The following is an 18936-nucleotide window of genomic DNA, read 5'->3' on the forward strand; positions in this document are numbered from 1 at the left end:
GGACAGAGCACCATCCACGAGATGCCTCTACGCACTAAAAGGTATTCACTGATTGGTGTCTCTTACATGGGAAAGACCCAGTAAACTGCCCTATATATGAAATTCTAATATTTCTTCAAGAGCGATTAGACGCAGGACTCAAAGTGTATGTGGCAAATATTTCTGCTTATCACGCGCATGAAGCCCGCACCTCTATAGGCAAGCATGATTTAATCATAAAGTTTCTTAAGGGAGCAAGACGATTAAACCCACCTCAGCCGGCTACAGTCCCGACTTGGGACTTAACTTTAGTCCTAAAAGCTCTCGCAGGGCCCCCCTTCGAGCCTTTGGACTCTGTTGATTTGCACATGCTCTCCATTAAGACAACACTAGTGCTGGCTCTGGCCTCAGTAAAACGGGTAGGTGACCTGCATGCACCATCAGTCAAAAATTAATGTCTGGAGTTTGGCTCCAGTCTTTCAAGAGCCACTGTCAAACTAGAAAAGGCTATGTGCCTAAGATCCTAACCACAACCTTCAAAGCACAGGTGGTTCACCTTCAGGCCTTCTTCCCTCCTCCATTTAATTCGGATGAGGAAGAATCATTGCATTTGTTATGCCCTGTGCAGGCACTACATGCATATGTTGAGCATACTTGCCAGATCAGACTGTCTGATCAGCTCATTATATGCTATGGAGGATGCACAAAAGGAATGTCCGTCTCCAAGCAAAGGCTCTCTCACTGGATTGTCGATGCAAGGGTAAGACTTGCCCAACTGGTGTTAAAGCACACTCAACTAGAGGCATGGCCTCTTCATGGGCATGGAAGAATGGTGTGTCCTTACAAGACATATGTTTTGCAGCAGGATGGTCCTCTCAAAACACATTCGCATGCATGCAGGCCGTTATCATTTTTCCATAAAGTCACAAGCACTTTCATTATAAGTAAACTCCCTTCCCTGTACTGAGGCGTAAGGGAAAGTCTCAGTTACGTACGTAACCTCGGTTCCCTGAGATGAAGGGAACAAGACATTGCGAATGCTAGCTGCACTACAAGACTCAAGAGTGCGCTCCTTGTTCTCAGTCAGAAATTCTGTGGAAATGGTGTTTGTGCACCAGTTTTTATAGCGGACAGTTTCTACCAAAACAAACAACATAGCCAATATTAGAATATTGGCATTATTGTAGAGAGGTTTCAATTAGGTTGTATAAGAAGGTATTCCCCATATACGTTGCTATGCAATGTCTCGTTCCCTTCGTCTCAGGGAACAAGACATTTCTTTTATTATTAGTTGCGTGCGGTTGAGCAGATGACATCCTACAGTTTCTTTTATTATTAGTTGCATTTTGCTTTCAGAACAGATGGTGACTCTCAACTCAACATAATTAAAGGTGCACTCAGTCATTGTTTTCCTCATAGTAAAGTTTTACTCCTAATGACATTTTATTTTAAAATATATGTATAAAATTGATCACTCACATGAGATGAAGACTCCATTTTAGTAGCATTATTAAAAAAAAATATATTCTGTGTGGGCAGGGTCTGTCTGTTTGTCTGTCTGTCTATCTAGCTATCTCTCTGTCTGTGTCTGTCTTTTTTTTTATTAAGAATGGGGTATGGAACAGTGATTAACAAGGAAAATGAAAAAAGTCACCTTATGTCAGAAAAATTGCAGATACCTGCTGTACATTATTTAATGATTATGTCAAAAGCTTTGCAAAATAAACATCATAAAGTATGTACATACAATAATATGGTAGCCTACCAAACACGTTTTTATAAGCATAAAATTCAACACTCAGTTTTGTAAAATATGTAACAGGGGCCCCGGCTTCGTCTCTCTACCCACCAAGGGGTCCTTGGTCCGAAAATTGTTGAAGACTCCTGCTCTAAAACATTCAAACCCACCTGCACAATCATTTTTTTTTTCTTCTGCAATGTTTCATACTGTTTCCTCACAACTTGAACAAACAATTTCAGACAGAACACGACATGCATAACTTAAAACTACACATTCGTTTCAGATTTGAGAACAGGGAAAGATTTACAGTCCTTATGACAACTCACTGCAATGAAAATTTTAGAGAACCATTTTTAAAACTAGAGCTCATATTTATCATGCCTGAATCAGAAATCATCCACATATGGGTTTGGCATCCTTCAAAAGTCTTTAGCAGTGAGTCAGTGGGCTTTCCACGTGTAAACAAACTGAATCTCTCCTGCAACACTTTGGTGTTGAGGAACTACAGAGACTTTTATAGTGGAAGCCTTCACTTCTACCTTACCTGGGATCAAAACTGCTATGACTAGCCCCAAATCCTTAACCATTCATATTATTATCAGAATCAAGTTTTCCTGTCTTATTCGTTTTTCAGAATCACAAATCCAGCTGCCATTAAAGTCTCTGCGCACATGTTAAGTCCCCTGTGTGCTGCGATTGTACAGAGACTTAGTACCAAACTAAATTGTGCCTAAGACAAAAAATGACCAAAACGGCAATTGCGAGTGCGGTGTCCAATGGGGTGTCCAGGCTTCGGTCCATGGTGGCCACGGCCAACCTGGCCACCCCCTAGCTCCACCACTGGTTTTATTTATTGTGCAAAACCATGGAAATGACTTAACCATGACTATGCTTAACGAGCATGACTTTTTTGCTTGTGCCACAAGAAAAAAAAATAGTAAAGAAAAACTTGTGGAGTCATATAACAGTGGCTTTACATAGACACAAGGACTCCACCCTCAAACTCCAGAGGCGTGTTAACAAAACCAGACTCATAGAGCCACAAACAGAGACCTTCAGAGACGAGTTTAACTGCTTTTGAATTTTAAGAGCATTGAGACGTCAAAAGTAAGTAATAAACACATTTTTTTAAGTTTTGAGCGATTCAGTGTTCAATTAGTGAAAATATTTGCTCTTGAACATCTGTCTTTATAAGCTTTGTGTAAACGCTCGATACAGATGCTCTTTTAATTAGTTCTATAACTATTCAATTAATCATTTTAATATTAAAAGTCATGTGTATGTTTATATTTTATTAAATGAACAACAGTTAGGCATAACTAGCCTTTATGTTAAAGAGCTGATGGCAGCCACGGTTTATAAGCTTAAATCTATTTCTAGTGTTGAGGAAAACTTTACTGGTGGATTTTTAATTCAGGCAAGGCTCTAAAACGGCAATAAATATAGTCAAGAAATTATTCTGGGGCCATATAGAATTTATTAAGTGTAGCGCGTTATTTAATTTTTGACGGGAATGAAAATGAGGCTGTGAGTCAGCCTCTTTTTATCGTCGTTTAATTGGTGTTGATCGTCCAGGAAACAACTGAAATACTGAAAAGCAATCTTTAAAAAATAAAGTTGACAAAAAAACTCCAGAACACACGTCAAGATTAGAGGTGATCTACGACCTTTATACAGCATTATACAGTGTATGCTATAAAAGGGACCCTCACAGCCTCATTTTCATTCACGTCAAACATAAAATAAGGTGCTACTCTGAATAAGGTATTTTACAGAAACTTCCTTTCTTACTCTCTAAAGTCTAAAATTAAAATCGGACAAGATCAAGTTAGGATTTAAACAATACAATGCTTTTTCTGGTATAGGCTTAATCGATTCTGATTGTCTCCTGCATATTGTCCTACAATTTTATGATTTGAGTGTACCCTCACTGTAAAATATTTTAAAGCAGTATGTGCTTTTATTAATGCATATTGTATGTGGTTTGAATGAGTTCTCACAATGACATTTTCACTCATATTTCTGTTTTGTCTCTAGGTTGTGTTACCTGTTTTTCTGAGACAAACTTGGTGTCAAAGAGGATCAGAAGAAGAATTCAGAGAAGACAAAAGCGAGGTGGCCTTTTCTTGAGTTGAGTCATGGACTGGAAGACTTTCCAAGCCCTACTAAGTGGAGTGAATAAATACTCCACTGCATTTGGTCGCATCTGGCTCTCTGTGGTTTTTGTGTTTAGAGTGATGGTTTACGTTGTAGCTGCGGAAAAAGTTTGGGGTGATGAGCAGAAAGACTTTGACTGCAACACAAAGCAACCGGGCTGCTCGAACGTCTGCTACGACCACTTCTTCCCCATTTCCCACATCCGTCTGTGGGCCCTGCAGCTCATCTTCGTCACCTGTCCATCGCTAATGGTGGTCATGCACGTGAAGTACCGCGATGAACGTGAACGCAAGTATCGTGCCAAGCATGGCAAAAGCGCCAAGCTCTACTACAACACTGGAAAGAAACACGGTGGACTTTGGTGGACCTACTTGATCAGCCTTTTTGTCAAGACTGGCATAGAGATCACCTTCCTGTATATCCTCCATTACATCTACGAAAGTTTCGACCTGCCTCGGTTGGTGAAGTGTAAAGTCCAACCATGCCCTAATGTTGTGGACTGCTACATTGGCCGACCCACAGAGAAAAGGCTCTTCACCTACTTCATGGTTGGAGCTTCAGCACTGTGCATTGTGCTCAGTGTTTGTGAGATTATCTATCTCATCTCCAAACGCATCATTCTCTGTGCCAACTTGTTTAAAAGGCATCACAGAAGCAACACGCTGCTTCATGGACGATACAGAGATGAGGACAGTAACTGCACTGTTCCTATGCACAAGCTGGACGATAAACCTGAGTACAAGCCTGAGTCTAAATCAAAGTTTGGGTCTGAGTATAAACCAGAATCTAAACCACAGTTTAAACCTGAGTACAAGCCTGAGTCTAAATCAAAGTTTGGGTCTGAGTATAAACCAGAATCTAAACCACAGTTTAAATCTGAGCTCAAGCCATCCTTTAAACCAGCTTACAGGCAGAGTGTGGACATGAGAGCCTCTGCTCCAGATCTCTCAATACCTATGTATAAAAAACAATCTGATATACTCTAGAACATGTTTTGGTTCTCCACCAAGTCATCTGGAGGCACAAAACAGGCTTCAAACCTAAGCTCTCAAATCTCCTAGACATGTTTTTTTACCTTCCATGGAGACTTGCAAAAACTGTCAGTCTTGGATCCTTGTCAGTTGCAGCAAACTTTGCTCCAGAAATACCAGGGATTAAGTGTCTCGCCCATTGACACAGTGATGATTAACTTCCTGTGTCACTGCTACCTGGGATCAAACCTGGTGTCTTGATTGCCAGCCTAGTTCTTTAGGCTCCAACACCAGCTCAAAGTACTGCCTTCTTAATGTTACCATGATCCTAAATAGTGGTTGACTGATGGGTTTTTCAGTGGCTGCTACAATGTGGCATACAGATATTATAGCAATAAATATGTGATATAGGCTAATACATACCGCAGGGGTGGTTATCAGACAATACTGATACTTTCAAACTGGCCAAATATTGACCAATTTATCTGTCAAGCCAATATATTGTATATTGGTCTATCACTAATTCTAAAAAAGTTAAAATTAATTCATTTTCTTCTAATTTATTCTTCCCTCTGTAAAGCATTCCTTACATAAGAGAACAAAGGTGAAACCCATGAAAAAGCTGTGTTATCAAATAACCAGGAATGCATTCACTGAGAACACACCTTGCACAAACCCCACCTTCACAAGCACACAAAAAGATACAGGATGGAGGAGATGGAGCTGCACTGAATGTGAAAATATGTAAATGTGTCACTGATTTACTGAAACTTTTTTTGTCTCATTTTCTCATGTCTTAGTATTTGTTACAAAGATCCGATTAAAGAGGTTTCATAGCTGATATTCATCTGCAGTCACACATGGATGTACTCTCTCTGAACTCAAATTCAAACCTCTGCTGAAAAAACAACAATGGCCTCATAATATGGTAAATCAAGAAAACATGTATTCCTCCATTATTCATTATAAAACAACAACAACCTGTGGACTAACCTCATCTGTTTTACACTTGGTTGGGATTTGTAGGAGTTGAGGCTGACTTTGTTCAGACTTGTTCGTTATAAAATAACATTTTTAGCTGAGATTGGTCCTACACACCCTGCCTTTGTATCAAAAAGTAAATGAACGCACTGAAACGTACTTTTTAATGAAATGTTTGCATGCTACTATTCATTGTTTTTCAAAAACGTCCAAAATTGAAGACAAAAAGGTAAAGAGGTTCTTGTCTTGTATGACATTTACTAACAGCGTGACTGTACAGTGTTGTAAATACTGGATTACTTTTAAATCAAGAAGTTTTAAAAAAGTGTGTTTATTTTGATACTGTATGAATAAAGTGTGTGTGTGTGTGTGTGTGTGTGTGTGTATGTATATATATATATATATATATATATATATATATATATATATATAAAAATGGCCATTTTGTCTAATTTTAGAAGATAAACTTTGATAAAAAATTGGTTCAAAACATGGAAACAAGGAGGAAGCAGATAGAATAAAGAGAAGTGAATAAACACCCATGGAACAAGAGTGTGATTAAAACGCAATAAAAGGCATTCTTGGTCAGAAAATTACATTTTAAAATAGACACTTATTATAATACTGATACATTTATGCTGATCTTTATTTTAAATCACTGTAAAGGAATAAAAATTATTCTTAAAGATTTTGTTTCCCCTTTTGCTTTGTTTGGTTTTTTAACTTTTGTTTCCTTGTTCCTACAACCAGTATTTAAATGGAAAACTCTGGAACAACTACATTTATTTTTGCACCTTTTGAAATAAAAAATTGCATAAAAGTTATACTTTTTATACAATAATTATATATAATAATAATTTTGTTGTTTGTTGTGAATGACATCTTTTATAGGTTTTATATCTCAAAGACTTGTTTGATTACATAAAGAAAAAAATATATATACTTCATTTTCTTGTAAAGAAAAATGTTTATACAAAGAATTTCTCTGAATGTTCTTATAAAATCTTTCTTTCAAATCTTATATTGAACATGCAGTTCACTGCCTTGTGTTAATATTACATTGCCTGTGCAAAGAGTCTAATAGATATTTTAACCACTTTCACCTAATTTGAATACAGTGACTCTTATTTCATCAGAGTTCTAATTATGCATGCAAATTATGTTTTGAGGGTGGGTGTATTACGTCACAAAATGTGTAAGTGCATGACTGGTTGAACCAGTTCATCAGCCGAGATAAACAGAAGTACTTTGTGTTACTGGTTAGTTACAATCCTCTTTTAGCAGGAAGAATCCAATTTTATTTTGTTACTGTTGAGAAAAAAAAAAGAGTTCAGGTGTAGCTGGTACAGGGTGGACTTGACCTTGAAGAAATAAGTTTGGCACAATTGATAGTGATGCAAATGTACATGGCACTTACATTTATTACGATATCTGGTGTTTTTAATTGTTGAAATAACCATCACCTGAAAAATGTTGTACAGGCTGGAGAACAAAGTTAGTTTTCTCTCTTTGAGAAGAGGACAGAAAAATACACAAAATAATGTCAGTTAACACAACACCCAAAGAAACACAACAATTAATGGAAGTCTATAGACATTTAGTTGATTTACAACATTATAACATAATAATAATAATTTAAAAAAAATCGTAGCTTTTGTTGTGCTTGATTTCAATCTGATGTCATTGTTTTGTAAAGGGATTTATCTACTCTGGCAAGCAGGAAAGTTAACAGAGCTCAAATCATAAATGTTATTCCTGGAGAACAACAAAAAATTCTCCATTAATCCTACTTTATACAGTACCCAGTCATTACAACAAACAGTCCCACCTAGATGCATGCCTTTTGTTAGTGCCAGTGCTATACTGTATTAAACTGGTAATGACAGACATTTCCGTTTCTAAATGACTTATCAAATGACCCATCGGAATGCAGGGACGCAGATCTGGAGAAATCAACATGACTGTGTGATTTGTCATTCTGTAAGACAAGCTAAACGTATCAATTAAGTCATGATTTAACCATCTAACCAGAAAGATTTGCATCTAAATATAATTCATAATATTCTACAATGCTTTTTTGCTCCTAGTCCAGTGGTTCCCAACCTTTTTTCTTTTAAGCCCACCTATTAATTATAAGAAAGTCTGCGTCTATCATAGATAGTTTATCATATCTCATCTCTCGCTGTGTTTGGTCACGCGTGTGGGCGGGTGAGAGGGAGCGCTATCATCCAAGGCTGCATTTCCCAAAAGCATCGTAAGCCTAAGTAGTAGCTACTTGAAAATGTGAGTGCTCTAGAGTAATCGTAAAGTGCCAAGAACATCGTAAATACGTAGACTTATTCAGACACTTGCAGGACAATCGCGAAATTACACCTAATACAATTTAAATACTTATAGCTACACTTTTTGATCATTTAAAATATCATTATACATACGTTTTATTTTATTATTATTTTTAACTGACAAGGCTAATAATAATAACAATAATAAATACAGAAAATGGTTAGTCAATATTGGATGAACAGATAAATGAATAAGTAAACAAATGAAGTTATTTTTGGATTAGTTGTTAACAACAACGTGGTGGCATAATTGTTGCGGAGAACTGTAAAAATTACAATCAGAGTGAGAAGGAAAAAAGTCAATAACTTGCTGCCGTGCATGAAAATCGTCCATACAGTATAATGGCTCCTCATCCTCATCTCCTCTCTGACACCTAAAGGCACTCTCACCTGCACCTAGTGTTGTGTAGTACTACACATATTGTGTAGCATTGCTGTTACCATTATCACTTTTGGGAGTAAAGAGCAGATCTCCCTTTGATTGGTGAATGTTCCTAAAGTGCAGCTTCCACCCGTCTCCTTATTTAGCGCTCCGCAATAACACGGTGAACCTCGTTATATTCAATTAAAGGAGCAATATGTAACTTTGACATCAAGCATTTAAAATGGGTACTGCAGTCCAAATTCAAAATATTGGAGGGAGTTGTCTCTCCCGCCCCCTAGTCCCCAGACTCAAAGTTCATGCGGATTGCCAGGTTGAGGACACGCAACAGGAACGAGCAAACTGACAATGTCAAGCGACGAACCTTACACTGTAAGTTGATCAGCTAATGTATACGTTTGCAATGTTTTTATTGTTTGCAAATTATAAACCAGCTCATGTGGATTTTTTTATAGCTCTGTCAGTGTTAGCTAGATGCTGGCTTCCATGGCTGCAGCGCACTGTGTTTGCCCGCTAACTTGTTTAAAATCTGGCAACCTAGGGTGTCGAAATACTATTGGGAAATGGGCAGTGGGCAGGATCAAACAGGCCAAAACACAAACAGAAATTCCGGAACAGACATGTTAAAGTAGAATATACTGCTGTAGCATTGTTTTCGGAGAAGCCAATATTTCAACTTAGCATGTTACCTAAATCTCTGATAACATATTATGATAATTTTATGATTTAGTACAGTAAATATATTACATACTGCACCATTAATGCTTGTTGTCATTAGCAGGACCACACACAGGGTCTCCGATGTCTTCACTGATCCTGGAAGCTTTAATCTTGACCCACAGAGCAAATTTTGAAAACGAAATATTAACATCTGATGAACGAAGCAGTGATTGTGAAAAGAAAAAACCTATATCGTTCTGCACAAAACAATTGCAAAACAAAATGCAATTATGTGGTGAATTAAGTTGTACATTTAAGAAAATATTTTTACATATTCAAGCGAGCCAAATTACAAAACGTTTTTAAGTACAAACGTCCCCCCCCCCCACTGCCTTAGTCCATTATAGAATCATCTTGTTTCAGCAGTACATTTAAATCTTTAATTAATTTATAAGAAACATACATACACATGATAGATATCAAATGTAGCCCAGGACCGGCTCCACAAGGGGACCAAGGTAGGTCCTAATGTCTAGCTCAATTGAGTTGATGGACATTCATTTTAGACATGCTGTAAATCAAATGATTACACTTCATACTAACAGGCAGCTTAGTGTGACTGCCATCATACGAGGTAAAATAACCAGGCAAGATCAGAGACAAATCTAGTCTTTTCAGAGTTTGCAGGAGGCCTGAGCTACTTTTGAATTTGTCCTTCTGTTGAGTGAGTGACAGATGTAAGAGCCAGCGTCCAACAGTTTGGGTAGCTCCACTCCCTGCAACACACAAAAAAGCAACTTACAAACCAGGGGCCATATTACAAAAACTTTAAAAAAAAAAAAAAAAAAAGTTTGAGTTAGGATTCTGAAATCATCTTGGTTACTAAACAGATAAGATTTAAAAGAGTTAAAGGGATAGTTCACCCAAAAAATTAAAATTCTCTCACCATTTACACACACTCATGATATCCCAGGTGTTTGACTTACTTTCTTCACCAGAACACATTTGAAGAAAATTAGAAAAATATCTTAGCTCAGTAGGTCCTTAAAATGCAAGTGGATGATGATCAGACTTTTGAAGCTTCAAAAATCACAGACAGTCAGCATAAATAATAACCACATAACATAGCAGTTAAAGCTATATAGATCGCATGGGGTTTAGCCTTACAGGGAACCTCCACATGCGGAGCACCTACCCCAGAACAGGTCTCTTAGTTAGCGCGTGTACTGGGCCGGCAGTGAGTCTCTCCGAAAACCCGTCTGCCACAGGGCTCGGAGGAAGTCAACCAGGGAACAAATTTTGTGAACACTACTGGGAATTAACGGTGCACGTCTTCAGCTCAAAAGGAGGAGGAAGGCGCTGTGTGCAAGTGATACACCTGGCCGGCTATCCCAGGCTTAGACCACACAGAGTCTGTGCAAGTAGGTTCACTGGGGGAAATACATATTTGCGTTGTCTGGGGGGCCAGCTGTGTGCCAGCGCGTCTATGCTGAGGGGAGCCTCAGTGAGGGCGTACCAGAGCGGGCAGTGGGAGGATTCTTGGGAGGCGAACAGATCCACCTGTGCCCGTCCGAATTGACTCCAAATCAGCTGGACCACCTGAGGGTGGAGTCTCCACTCTCCCCTGAGGGAAACCTGCCGTGACAGCAGGTCCGCTGTAGTGTTGAGGTTCCCACGGATGTGAGTGGCTCGCAGCGACTTGAGGTGCTGCCGACTCCGGAGGAGGAGACGGCGGGCGAGTTGTGACATACAGCGAGAGCGCAGACCGCCTTGGCGGTTGACATATGCTACCGCTGCCGTGCTGTCTGTCCGAACTAACACGTGCTTGCCCTGGATCAATGGCCGGAACCTCCGCAGGGCGAGCAGAATTGCCAGTAACTTGAGACAGTTGATGTGCCAATGCAGTCGTGGACCCGTCCAGAGGCCGGCGGCTGCGTGCCCATTGCAAACAGCGCCCCAGCCCATTTTGGAGGCGTCTGTCATGACCATGACGCACCTGGAGACCAGTTCTAGGGGAACACCTGCTCGTAGAAACGAGAGGTTGGTCCAAGGGCTGAAAAGACAGTGACAGACCGACGTAATGGCCACGCAGTGTGTCCCGTGGCGCCATGCCCGTCTGGAGCCAGTGCTGAAGCGGCCTCATATGCATCAACCCGTGCGGGGTGGCCACCGCTGAGGATGCCATATGCCCCAGGAGCCTCTGAAAAAGTTTCAGTGGAACCGCTGTTCCCTGCTTGAATGCCTTCAAACAGGCCAGCACCGACTGGGCACGCTCGTTTGTAAGGCGCGCCATCAAGGAGACCGAGTCCAACTCCAAACCGAGAAAAGAGATGCTCTGAACCTGGAGGAGCTTGCTCTTTTCCCAGTTGACCCGAAGCCCTAGTCGGCTGAGGTGTGAGAGCACCAGGTCCCTGTGTGCGCATAACACATCTCGAGAGTGAGCTAGGATTAGCCAGTCATCGAGATAGTTGAGAATGCGAATTGCCACCTCCCTTAACAGGGCAAGGGCAGCCTCTGCGATCTTCGTAAAGACGTGAGGAGACAGGGATAGGCCGAAAGGGAGGACTTTGTACTGATATGCCTGACCCTCGAACGCGAACCGCAAGAAGGGTCTGTGTCGAGGAAGGATCGAGACGTGAAAGTATGCATCCTTCAGGTCTACCATCGCGAACCAATCTTGATGCCGGACGCTCGCTAGAATGCGTCTTTGCGTCAGCATCTTGAACGGGAGTCTGTGTAAAGCCCGGTTCAGCACTAGCAGGTCCAAGATTGGCCGCAACCCACCGCCTTTTTCCAGTATGATGAAGTAGGGGCTGTAAAACCCTTTCTTCATCTCAGCTGGAGGGACAGGTTCTATCGCGTCCTTCCGTAGGAGGGTAGCGATCTCCGCACGCAGGGTGACAGCGTTTTCGCCCTTGACCGAGGTGAAGTGAATACCGCTGAACCTGGGCGGGCGCCTGGCGAACTGAATTGCATAGCCGAGTCGGACGGTCCGGACCAGCCACCGCGATGGATTGGAAAGCGCAAGCCATGCGTCCAAATTCCACGTGAGGGGGACCAAGGGGACAATGTCGTCGGACATACCGGCAGGTGGGGCCTCGCGGCGGGGCGGAGCACGAGGTGCCACAGCACGTCGTGGCCGTGCTGAGTCTAGGGACATCGAAGCACTTACCTGGCTCCTTGTGACCACCCCCGGAACAGCCTGAGACGGGGGAGGAAGAGGCCTGTCCTCGTAACCCGTGGAGGCTGCCACATCGGGGGCGGCTGTGTGCCACAGCTGGGCGCTCAGGGGCGGAAAGGGCACCGCTGGAGCACCAATCCTGCAAGAAAAAGCCCAAGGACGGTAGTCGTGATGACGACCGTACACACCGGGTATGTGACCCAGGGAGGAAGGAAGCCACTCTTTTGCTGAACTGTTGGGTACCGCAGCCACTTGGGCGTGTGGCGAAATCAAACAAATAGACAACAAAAGATTTTCCACCCGGCCCTCCACCACGGGATGGAGTGGTCTTCCTACCAGCTCCACGTGAGTGGGTTCCCTCGTCCCTGGGTTGCCCGTCTCAGGGGCGCTTCGAGGACCTCCGTGGGTTCTTCGGGGCCAGCTGTGAGACGGGTGGCGTCGGCTTCCTGCGGTGGGCTCCACGCCGGGGCCGGGCCAAAGGGGCGGGCTGCGGCAGAGCAGGTGCAGTCACCGGGGTGCGGGATCTTGAGCCGCGCCGGGGCAGGATGTGCCGGATCTGCTACTTCACCGTCGAGAACTGCTGGGCAAAGTCCTCAACGGTATCACCGAATAGGCCCACCTGGGAAATGGGGGCAGCAAGGAACCATGTCTTGTCGGCCTCGCCCATCTCGACCAGGTTGAGACACAGGTGGTGCTCCTGGACCACTAGTGTGGCCATCGTCCGCCCGAGAGACAGCGCCGTGACCTTCATCGCCCGGAGGGCGAGGTCGGTCGCCGAGCGCAGTTCCTGCATCAAATCTGGGGCGGAACTACCCTCATGCAGTTCTTTCAGCGCCTTGGCTTGGTGGACCTGCAGGAGAGCCATGGCGTGCAGGGCAGAGGCGGCTTGTCCAGCAGCACTGTAGGCTTTAGCCGCCAGGGACGACGTGAGCCTACAGGGCTTGGACGGGAGCTTAGGGCGTCCACGCCAGGTGGCGGCGCTCTGCGGGCATAAGTGCACCCCGAGCGCCTTATCCACCGGGGGAATCGCCGTATAGCCCCTGGCCGCCCCGCCCTCGAGGGTAGTGAGAGAGGGGGAACTGCAGAGTCGGGGCCAGGCAGTGAAAGGTGCCTCCTACGACTTCATCAGCTCCTCATGCACTTCCGGGAAGAATGGCACTGGAGCAGGGCGCGGCTGTTTTGAGCAGCGCCGCGAGCCCAGAAACCAATCATCAAGCCGCGAGGGTTCAGGGGAGAGCGGAGGTTTCCACTCTAGCCCCACGCTCGCGGCCGCCCGGGAAAGCATGTCCGTCATTTCGGCATCGGCCTGTGACTGGGCGACCGTCCCCGAAGGGGGAAGCCCAGCTGAGGCTTCTGCGTCTGACTGGACAAGCCCGCTCTCCGATGCTGCGCTCGAGAGCTCGTCATCTTCATGGGCCCCGAACAAGAAGCCAGACTCACCGTGCGACGAGCCGGCGAACTCATCCGGAAGCCCGGTTGGGGCAGACGAGCGTGCTGGGGAACGGGAGGTCCGCGGGGGATACCCGGCGGAGGCGATCCCATTGAGGTCCCCAAATCGCCCCCAGTGCTAGCCGCGTTGGCCTCATACCCGTAGGTAGAAGGACCGAGGCGGGGAGCCGCAACGTTGCCATGGTCATGTTCTCGCAGTGAGAACATGAACCATTCATAAACGCTGCCTCCGTGTGGGCCTCGCTCAGACACGAAAGACAGCGATCATGACCATCCGAAGTTGAGAGAAAACGACCACAACCAGGAATAACACACGATCGGAAAGGCATCTTTAGAAAGACCCGTCTTTAAAAAGACGTTCCGTGTGTGTGCTCTTTTAGAGAAATATACTCTTTTAGAGGGGAAAAATGCTCTTTCAGAAAATATACTCTCTAGTTTTTCTGCCGAAACGCCCAGGGGCGTTCTCTGCAGTGCACCAGCTGAAATGCGCCGTCAGATCCAGCAGAGGTGAATGAACAGTAGTATTCAGCTCAATGAGCATGACCGTTCGGCTCCGAAGAGAAAATCTGAATGAGTGGTTGCATACCAGCTCCTTTTATACCCGTATGTCCGGGGGAGTGGCATGCAAATACCACTCGCCAACTTTCATTGGCCTTTTATCAAAGACCAGAGGTGTCTCGGGCTCCCAAGAGTGACCCCTAGTGTCACTACATCGACACCAACGTCGAGTGAGTGACAGATAGGGAACCAATGAAGCTTCTGTTAGCATTCCTCTTACTCAGTTGTAAACAGCGCTGCTCTTCCGGGTTTGTCGCATGTGCGTCAGTTCTCGCATGTCTCACGTGCCAATGCGATGACCTAACATGCTCATAATGTTGCTGACAGGAATTGATGATTCTGAGTTAAAAAGTACTTGAATATTGATCTTTTTCTAACCAAAAGGGCTTGTGTACTTTAGAAGACATTTATTTAACCGCTGGAGTCGTATGGATGACGTTTATGCTGACTGTCGTTTCTTTTTGGAGCTTCAAAGTTCGGATCACCATCCACTTGCATTTTAAGGACCTACTGAGCTAAGATATTTTTCTTCAAATGTGTTCTGGTAATGAAAGAAGGTCATACACACCTGGGATGTCATGAGGGTGAGAATTTTAATTTTTGGGTAAACTAACCCTTTGAGGGCTGTTTACACCAAATGTTTTTTTGTGCACTCTTTTTTTCATAGTTTTTCCAATGTAAACATGCTAGACAGATGTCTTTGACAGTTGTGCCACATCCAGGTGTTTCTTTGTTTGTTTTGTTTTTCAGCGTATCGAGCAGGAATGGCAAATTTTATAGATGCAGTGCCAGGCAAAAAATAACATAAACTTTTAAAAGTGCGTCTCCAGGAGCAATGACGCTGACTACCACCCCTGGAGTCACAAGTTCGAATCCAGGGTGCGCTGAGAGACTCCAGCCAGGCCTCCTAAGCAACCAAATTGGCCCGGTTGCTAGGGAGGGTACAGTCACATGGGTTACCCTCCTCGTGGTCACGATATAGTGGTGCTTGCTCTCGATGGGGCACATGATGAGTTGTGCATGGAGATCGAGGGAATAGAGTGAGCCTCCACATGCGCTAAGTCTCCCTGGTAACGCACCCAACAAGCCACGTGATAAGATGCGCAGGCTGACTGTCTCAGAAGCGGAGGCAACTGAGGTTTGTCCTCTGCCACCCGGATTGAGGTGAACAACTGCGAGGACCTAGTAAGCATTGGGAATTGGGCATGACAAATTGGGGAGAAAAGGGGAGAGAAAAAAAGTGCATCTCCATACACCTGTGTTCTGTTTTATGCATTGCATCTAGTGTTCAGTCTGAACCCCCCATGGTGGATGGTTCTGTAATAAAGTCCCAGAGCTTTCAGGAAGTAACTAGATTGCAGAACAATCCGATAGAGAGAATCAAGACTTACAGTATGGATTCCCAGTCCATGCAGCATATAGACCACATCCTCGGTTGCAACATTCCCAGAAGCCCCCTGGGCATAAGGGCAGCCACCCAGCCCCGCAACAGAAGAGTCCACAACACTTATCCCATTCTAAACAAAGAGCATGGGGAATAAATGTGGCCTTTACTTGAAGGTGGCTTATTTTAAGAATGTAAATGAAGTTATTTCAGAAAGCATGGCATGTACATAAGGCATTCGTCTCATTTCAAGATTCTTGTAGTCTCAACATCATCAAAGCTCTTCATATGCAGTTCATATGCAAGGGTAAAGCAAAGTGACAATTAGTGCCTGAGGCTTCAGGAACAGAAACAAATAGTTGCCCCCAAAAACCGCTTTGGAAACTTTTGGACTCTTACAGCACACTTAAAAATGCCTGAAGGTCTTTGGATTAGAGTCAAGTATCAAACCAGGTGGCATTTGCAAACAAATAATGCTAGATTTTCTCTCAGAACTAACTTCACTTTGCTTATAGTCATGTTTGCAATTATTTTGAACAAATCTGCCTCAAGGTGATTTTTTAGTGGCTGTATGAAGTTCTAGCACAGTAACCACAGGTGTAGTTTATCACAATAATGGACATGCTCCACAAACGTTGGACAACCAGAAAATGTTCAAATACTTTGTTAACCTTGAACAGTATATCTATGGTTGACTTCGGAAACTAACACACTTGATAAAATGGTGAAATGTTTTTTCTTGAAAAGTGTGCAGGTGCTATATTCCTTTAAAATAAATGCCATTTGATTGGATATTTTGTTATAAAAGACAATCATGCATTTTTAATTTGGGCTTAAGTGTCCACATGCTTTTTGGGGCCACTGTTTTAACTCTATAAGACAATGCAAAAATAGTAAGAGTTGCAAAAGCATGCAGCCATCGGTCTCGCCGGACAGGCAGAGGTACAACGCATTATTCCAGACACTTTCTGCCTCACTCACCTGTAATGCTACAAGTATGTTTGCGAGTGCTTGTCCGTAAGTGTCATGGCAATGAACAGCTAAAGCCTCCACTGGAACCTCTTTCTTCACGGCATTCAACAGCTCTGTCATACCACCCGGAGTGCCCACTCCAATAGTATCTCCAAGTGAAATCTCATAGCAACCCATAGAGTACAGCCGCTTAGCAACCTCTGCTACTTTGTTGGGGGATACCTTCCCTTCATATGGACAACCTAGCACACATGACACATAGCTGGGGGAAAAAAAAACAGAAAACAAGAGAAAGACAGAGACAGGATTTTCAGAGATGTCAAAAGCAGGGTATATGTAGAAGATTAGATGTCAAACTTTTTTAATCAGGCAAAAATTCGATCTTACCCTCTCACCGGAACTCCCTCTTGTTTGGCAGCTTTCATCACCTCCTCAAATCGAGCAAGACTCTCCTCCACTGAACAGTTTATGTTCTTCTTACTGAAGAGCTCTGATGCAGCACCAAATATTGCCACCTCTTTTGCACCAGCCTCCATCTGAGATATGTGAAATTGAAAAAGCATGTCGCCATAGACATATCATGGTCATCTACAGATATGATACCACCCAGAACACACCGCAAAACAAATCAAAGGCTGATAACAGTACAACAGATGGCAGTCTGTGTTGTATTAACTCACAGCAGCCTGGAAGCCCTTCAAATTAGGAGTCAGAACGGGGTAATTCACACCAGGTTTCTTGCGGAGCCCACGCATCACTTCCTCCTGATCAGCCATCTGTCAATCAAATACAGCCAGAGTCACGCTATGTCACACTTGTTCCAATGTTTACATTAAAAATCACAAAAGAAATCCCCCTGTTATAATGTCTGTGCATGTCATATTGCCTTGGAGGGTGAGTGCCCCTGTATCTCACCTGAGGAACCCACTTTGGCGAAACAAAGCTTGTAGCCTCAATGACAGGAAGTCCCGCCTCAGAGAGCATGTCAATCAGACAGATCTTTACTTCAGTAGGAACGATGATCTGATGGATGCAGTGTATATTTAACATAACAGATACAACTTCTCTCTTTTAAGCAATTTTAAATTCTATGTGAAATTAGTTCACTTTTAAATTACAGCACCAAAATTTTGGTGCATTCTGTATAAAGATGCCATGCTAAGTCAGTGGCGGATTTAGGCATGGGCGACACGGGCAGTTGCCCAGAGCGGCATCTTGCGGGGGGGGGGGGATGTTGGCACGAGGGGGCATCCCCCACTCCCGGTCAACAACTTTGGGAGCATCAGCAACTTTGGGGGCATCTTGAAGCAGGTTCCGCCCAGGGTGCCAAACAAGCTAGTACCGCTACTGTGCTAAGTTTTGATGCAGGTTGGATTCTGAAGCACACAGAAGTCTACCTTCTCATTCTGCAGTCCATCACGAGGTCCAACCTCCACAATCTTCACTCTCTCTGGAAGCGGCTGGGTCGCAGACACACTAATCTGTAGATAACACACTTTTGAACAGTCATCTTTCCCATGAGTCAGTAATTATATAAAAAAATTGAGATGTTTTGATTGCTTTATTATTTTAAGTAGAACACAGGGAGTCCTGATATAATTTCTGGAGATGTTTTTTTTTCTTTATTTGTTTGCTTTTTATATTTGTAATATATATATATATTTGCATTTCTTTATATTTTTAACTTCATTTATGTGCTTCATTTTTATTAATTTATTCCCTTGTTTATTGTTTGTTGTATGTGGCTGTTTGCTGTATATCCCACGTACTGTTTCTAAATTCAAAATAAAAGAATAAAAATACCTGCTACTTCACACACGCACACGAAGACACATGAACGCGCGCGCGCACACACACAAAATGACAAAAACACTTAATAAATAACAGTGCCATACAACTCTAATGAAATGCAGGTTTAAACTCCTTTTAAAAACTCCACTCGAAACCAAAACACAACGCCACCACATTCAGAAGTGTTACAGACGAACTTACGGCTCTAAGTACGGTGACAGCCGCGGAACGCAGAGCAGGACGATGAACCCGAACAGACCCGAAAGAACCAGGGCCAACCCTCATCATGAGCGCCGCCATATTTTTACCACCTCGTCGTTCTGACGTCATATTCTCATGTAAAGGGTTTGATCTCGCGATAACATCAAATCAGATTCAAGTGGTCAGA

At 43.4% G+C, this 18936-nt stretch overlaps 2 protein-coding genes across 2 annotated transcripts; one reads left to right on the plus strand and one right to left on the minus strand.

The window, feature by feature from the left end:
• The first annotated feature begins 2723 nt into the window (after positions 1–2723).
• On the plus strand, positions 2724–6425 carry LOC127410803 (gap junction beta-3 protein-like). The gene is made up of 2 exons (XM_051646011.1): positions 2724–2827; positions 3758–6425. Exon 2 carries the CDS (start codon positions 3859–3861, stop codon positions 4861–4863), a length of 1005 nt encoding a protein of 334 aa, XP_051501971.1. The 5' UTR covers positions 2724–2827; positions 3758–3858; the 3' UTR covers positions 4864–6425.
• A 793-nt stretch (positions 6426–7218) lies between these two features.
• Positions 7219–18889, minus strand: hmgcl (3-hydroxy-3-methylglutaryl-CoA lyase). Its single transcript, XM_051646010.1, has 8 exons — positions 18750–18889; positions 18155–18238; positions 17673–17780; positions 17438–17533; positions 17145–17293; positions 16767–17019; positions 15793–15918; positions 7219–9989 (listed from the first exon to the last, which is right to left on the minus strand). The coding sequence occupies exons 1-8, from the start codon at positions 18876–18878 to the stop codon at positions 9888–9890; spliced, it is 1047 nt and encodes a 348-aa protein (XP_051501970.1). The 5' UTR covers positions 18879–18889; the 3' UTR covers positions 7219–9887.
• Positions 18890–18936: the final 47 nt, after the last annotated feature.

This window comes from Myxocyprinus asiaticus, chromosome 20, assembly GCF_019703515.2.
Source record: "Myxocyprinus asiaticus isolate MX2 ecotype Aquarium Trade chromosome 20, UBuf_Myxa_2, whole genome shotgun sequence".
Classification (NCBI taxonomy): domain Eukaryota; kingdom Metazoa; phylum Chordata; class Actinopteri; order Cypriniformes; family Catostomidae; genus Myxocyprinus; species Myxocyprinus asiaticus.

Excerpts from the sequence above, each read along its gene's own strand:
- LOC127410803 (XM_051646011.1), top strand. The coding sequence starts at position 3,859 with ATGGACTGGAAGACTTTCCAAGCCCTACTAAGTGGAGTGAATAAATAC.
- hmgcl (XM_051646010.1), bottom strand. The coding sequence starts at position 18,878 with ATGACGTCAGAACGACGAGGTGGTAAAAATATGGCGGCGCTCATGATG. Across the intron at positions 18,239-18,749 it reads CTGTCACCGTACTTAGAGCC|ATTAGTGTGTCTGCGACCCA; the intron begins GTAAGTTCGTCT and ends TGTTATCTACAG. Across the intron at positions 17,294-17,437 it reads TGAAGGGCTTCCAGGCTGCT|ATGGAGGCTGGTGCAAAAGA; the intron begins GTGAGTTAATAC and ends CACATATCTCAG.